At 42.8% G+C, this 4,605-nt stretch overlaps 2 protein-coding genes across 2 annotated transcripts in view; one reads left to right on the forward strand and one right to left on the reverse strand.

Annotated features, from left to right (window-relative positions):
• LOC118562915 overlaps positions 1 to 393 on the reverse strand; it is a 1,986-nt gene extending 1,593 nt beyond the window's left edge. The window contains exon 1 of the mRNA XM_036136138.1: positions 366 to 393. The gene's annotated coding sequence lies outside the window, so the exon portion shown is untranslated. The remainder of the gene's footprint in view (positions 1 to 365) is intronic.
• Positions 394 to 1,222: 829 nt separating this feature from the next.
• On the forward strand, positions 1,223 to 4,403 carry LOC118562917 (tubulin beta-4 chain-like). Its single transcript, XM_036136142.1, has 7 exons — positions 1,223 to 1,388; positions 1,632 to 1,740; positions 2,166 to 2,276; positions 2,821 to 3,065; positions 3,180 to 3,502; positions 3,592 to 3,936; positions 4,007 to 4,403. The coding sequence occupies exons 1-7, from the start codon at positions 1,332 to 1,334 to the stop codon at positions 4,149 to 4,151; spliced, it is 1,335 nt and encodes a 444-aa protein (XP_035992035.1). The 5' UTR covers positions 1,223 to 1,331; the 3' UTR covers positions 4,152 to 4,403.
• Positions 4,404 to 4,605: the final 202 nt, after the last annotated feature.

Raw genomic sequence — 4,605 nt, forward strand, 5'->3', positions numbered from 1 at the left:
ACAATAAAACATACAAAAAGAAAGTGCAAAGTACTTAGAATATTGCTTGAATTTTTGCATAAAACTAAAGTACCGTGTTACTCACTTAGATAGGGTGACCTGATGTTTTTTACAAACTTTGTCCCAGTTGTCCCCATTTTTTTTTACCAAAACCAAAAAAAAAAACACACCTATATATTTCCTATGAACCTTAATATTCCAGGGGTCACAAGAATAAATTTATTTACCATGTAAAAGAGTTTTATGTACTTTGAGTTTAATCATTTTGGAAGCTTTTTCCCGCTTGATAGGTTCGAATGCACCATAATTTACACTTAGATAAAGCTGTGAAGTGAAGACTTGTACAAGTTTGACTAACATCTTACCTTTGCGGTGACCACAGTATTAGTGCATCCTTCTGGTTAAAATGAGTATAAATCTTGCACCCAACCGTTAGTAAACAGTCCATGAGCTTCCAGAGATTTGTAGTTTCGGAATTCTTCAAGTGTATATGCACTAACACCATTAACAAGATAAAAAATGATGTCCATATTTGTAGTTGGTGGAAATAGCGAGGGATCGGCTGTCCATGCTTTAGCTGCTAGCTCATATGGATCTATATTGCTAATTGAGGTTAGCTTAGCTAAATACCGGTCTCTGGCGTCCTTATTGAGTTTATCTCTGTAAGGCTTCTTTTCGTTTTTATTGTGGATGTCCATATTGCTGAAGTTATTTAGCTGACGTCGCGGCTTTACTGTCAATCCTTGAACTCAAATGAACTTCGTTGCGATTAGGCAGGTTACCCCCCAAAATGGCGCCTCCTAGTGTCGAAGTCACGTGTCTGCAAAAGACCCATTGTCGTTAACTGCCGAAAATGAGGGAGATCTGCGGTAGTTTACGGGGACGAAAATCTCACTTTTCATGCAGTGTAGAATACAGTTGCTACACACTCGTGTACAGTAGGTGGCGGTATGCACCTTAAAGTTGATTGCGACCCGCCATAATAGAAAAGAAGAAGAAGACCGGGTGCTCGTGCTAATAACAAAGAATCAAAAACATGCAAATACACAGAAATTGTTGTTTTAAATATTCAAGCACTATATCAAATTTTTTCAAAAAATAACAAATAATCATTATTGAAATTGGTTTTTAAACACGTTTTGCTGGAAACTACTCAAGAAAAAACACGAAGGAGCTTGTTAAATGGATAATTTTGGTTACCAAGGTGACCGGGTGCTCGTGCGACCGTTGGTCAACGTCCCCGCCCTGTCCGTTTGCGGGAGACCTGGTAGCAGAGAAAGCGCAACATCGACAGTTCGTGGAACGACCCGAAAGCCTTTACTTGGATAAAAATGAGAGAAATAGTTTATCTGCAGGCTGGCCAATGCGGCAACCAGATTGGAGCGAAGGTTAGAAAATTCTTATGTGTAAAAGTTGAAGGTTAAATTCGTTGGGACGCCCGTGTGAAAAGTTATATTTAGTTTGTGCGGGCTGTTAAACTACCGTTAGCTAGCTAAACAGAAAAAGCTAATGTAGCCGTTAACTAAAGAGTTAACGATAGCCGTTGGTTTATGTTACCTTTGGTAAGTCTGGCAGCTCAAATTATTATTTGAATTATTATTTGAGTTTTTTTTTTCTTTCTGCGTTTTTAGTTCTGGGAGGTGATCAGTGACGAACACGGCATTGACCCAACCGGGACATACCATGGAGACAGTGACCTGCAGCTGGACCGGATCAACGTATACTACAACGAGGCGTCAGGTTTGCTTCGAGCTGTTTTAATGCGCTGAAGTTTAGTGGAGCTCGAAGTGACTTAATATCTCCTGGAAACGTTTTTGTACCGTTACCGCCCGCCAGAGGGCCTTCGCATTCTCTAGTTTGAATTCACTAAGGAACCGTTACCATGACGACCTAGAACCATGCCTAACAGTTGCTAACGGTTTTCTCATCGATGTTGACTTGGTTGGCCTTTTTTTGTAATTACAGTTGATGGGGAAAATGGTACGTGATTCTTGTCCTGCAAACAGTTTAGAATTAATATCTGCATAGATTTTAATTTAATATTTTTCTTTTTACCCCCAGAAACTTTCTAGATTTTTTTATTTTTAAAATAAACACTCCTGTCCAACTCTCTTGTCAAAAAGACAAGGCTATTTTTATGTTATGTACTCCTCCACTAATCCTAGGTGGAAAGTATGTCCCCCGTGCTGTGCTGGTGGACTTGGAGCCAGGCACTATGGACTCTGTGAGGTCTGGTCCATTTGGGCAGGTGTTTAGACCTGACAATTTTGTTTTTGGTGAGTATATTACTGTAAGCATTTTATTTTGAATAAGAAAGGCAAATCACAATATAGGGTGGCTACACAAAACCGAAACATTAATGCAATTATGAATTCCTCAACTTTTCCCACATACAATGTTTCCAGGCAACACGAGGCATCTGAACTGGAAACAAAAGAGTCTTATTTAATTTATGCACACAATGAAAATGTTTCTTTAAAGCTATTCATTTAAAATGTAAGGAAATCTAAACAGATTTGATTAAGACAGGAAGAAGTTAGGCTGATAGGCCATGCTGGATAAATAAAACCTTTACATTAACGTGCAGACATGCTGTTGATTTACACGTACAACCCACCAGTAGACCGCAACTAAGGGCTACTATAACCATTACATTTGTTTAAAGAATATATCCCAAATTATGAAATGTGGAAAATGGATGCAAATCTGTACAGATGTCATTAATTAAAACTACTAGTCATGGAAGCCCCTTAAACTGTCTTCTCAATGTGATTTGTTGTAACGTAAGCTGACTTTTCTTTTTGGTATTTTGTGTAACAGGCCAGAGTGGTGCTGGTAACAACTGGGCTAAAGGCCACTACACCGAAGGAGCTGAGCTAGTGGACTCGGTTCTGGATGTGGTGAGAAAGGAGGCTGAGAGCTGCGACTGTCTGCAGGGTTTCCAGCTCACCCATTCCCTCGGAGGAGGCACAGGCTCCGGCATGGGCACGCTCCTAATCAACAAGATCCGAGAGGAGTACCCAGACCGCATCATGAACACTTTTAGTGTTGTGCCTTCACCTAAGGTTTATATCATGCATTCAAATATGTTCAGATATAATGCTGGGCCTAATAGCTGCTTCCTCCTAATGTTAAATCAGCTTCCATAGTCATGGTTTCCTTTGTTTTCCCCCTGACAGGTGTCGGACACTGTGGTGGAGCCCTATAACGCCACCCTCTCTGTCCACCACCTGGTCGAGAACACCGACGAGACCTTCTGCATTGACAACGAGGCTCTGTACGACATCTGCTTCCGTACATTAAAGCTGCCCACACCCACCTACGGTGATCTAAACCACCTGGTCTCAGCCACCATGAGCGGCGTAACCACCTGTTTACGCTTCCCTGGTCAGCTCAACGCTGATCTGAGGAAACTGGCCATCTACATGGTGCCGTTCCGCAGATTGCACTTCTTCATGTCAGGCTTTGCCCCGCTGACGAGCCGAGGCAGCCAGCAGTACAGGTAGAGGCGGCTCCCAAATCCACCTTTTTTATGTTGTTAACACGTGCTGAAAAAAATCTTAATTTCATCTGAATGTCTGTCTTTTCAAGGGCTCTGACAGTTCCTAAACTCACCAGGCAGATGTTTGATGCCAAAAACATGATGGCAGCTTGTGATCCACGCCACGGGCGCTACCTCACAGTAGCTGCCATCTTCCGAGGCCGCGTGTCGATTAAAGAAGTGGACGAGCAGATGCTGAACATGCAGAACAAGAACAGCAGCTACTTCGTCGACTGGATCCCAAACAATGTGAAGACGGCGGTCTGTGACATCCCGCCGCGTGGCCTCAAGATGGCTGCCACTTTCATTGGAAACAGCACAGCCATTCAGGAGCTGTTCAAGCGCATCTCGGAGCAGTTCACCGCCATGTTCCGCCGCAAAGCTTTTCTCCACTGGTGAGTAGAGCGCAGTGAGCCACGTGGTGTCCCGGGGCGTTGTGTAGATCCTAAAGTTGTGTCGTCACAGGTACACCGGCGAGGGCATGGACGAGATGGAGTTCACCGAGGCCGAGAGCAACATGAACGACCTGGTGTCCGAGTACCAGCAGTATCAGGAGGCCACCGCAGAAGAAGAGGGAGAGTTTGAAGAGGGTTACGAAGACATGGCCTAAGCAGCGACTTTGTTTAGGCGTAGCCAATAAGCAGATGTCGGCTTTTCTTGCTTTAATCCAAGTTTCAAAACACTGACAAGTGTAATGGTTAGCGACAGTTCTACTGGTTTTGAAAGTTTTAAGGTTTTTCTCTCAGACAGTCCAGATGGTTTTATGGGTTACACTGACTAGCAGTAAAGTGCTAACCCTTTTTAACAGTTACTGCTTTTTTCTGGTCTGTTCATAAGTATTAAATAAAGATTTCTAATTTGCTGCTATTCTGGATTATTGTTCCCGCCAGTCACAGGTGTGTAGCTACAATTCAATCTCAAGGGGTTCTAACGCCATCTACTTTTTATTGACCCAACACTTAAATTTAATAACATGATGTTCAGTCTGTGGCAAGAAAATAAGATCAGTTTCTGATGGGCTTAAAGGCTCCTGTTTAGATGAGGGAGCTGCTAGTTTGGCAGGG

This window comes from Fundulus heteroclitus, chromosome 4 (genome assembly GCF_011125445.2).
Source record: "Fundulus heteroclitus isolate FHET01 chromosome 4, MU-UCD_Fhet_4.1, whole genome shotgun sequence".
Taxonomy (NCBI): domain Eukaryota; kingdom Metazoa; phylum Chordata; class Actinopteri; order Cyprinodontiformes; family Fundulidae; genus Fundulus; species Fundulus heteroclitus.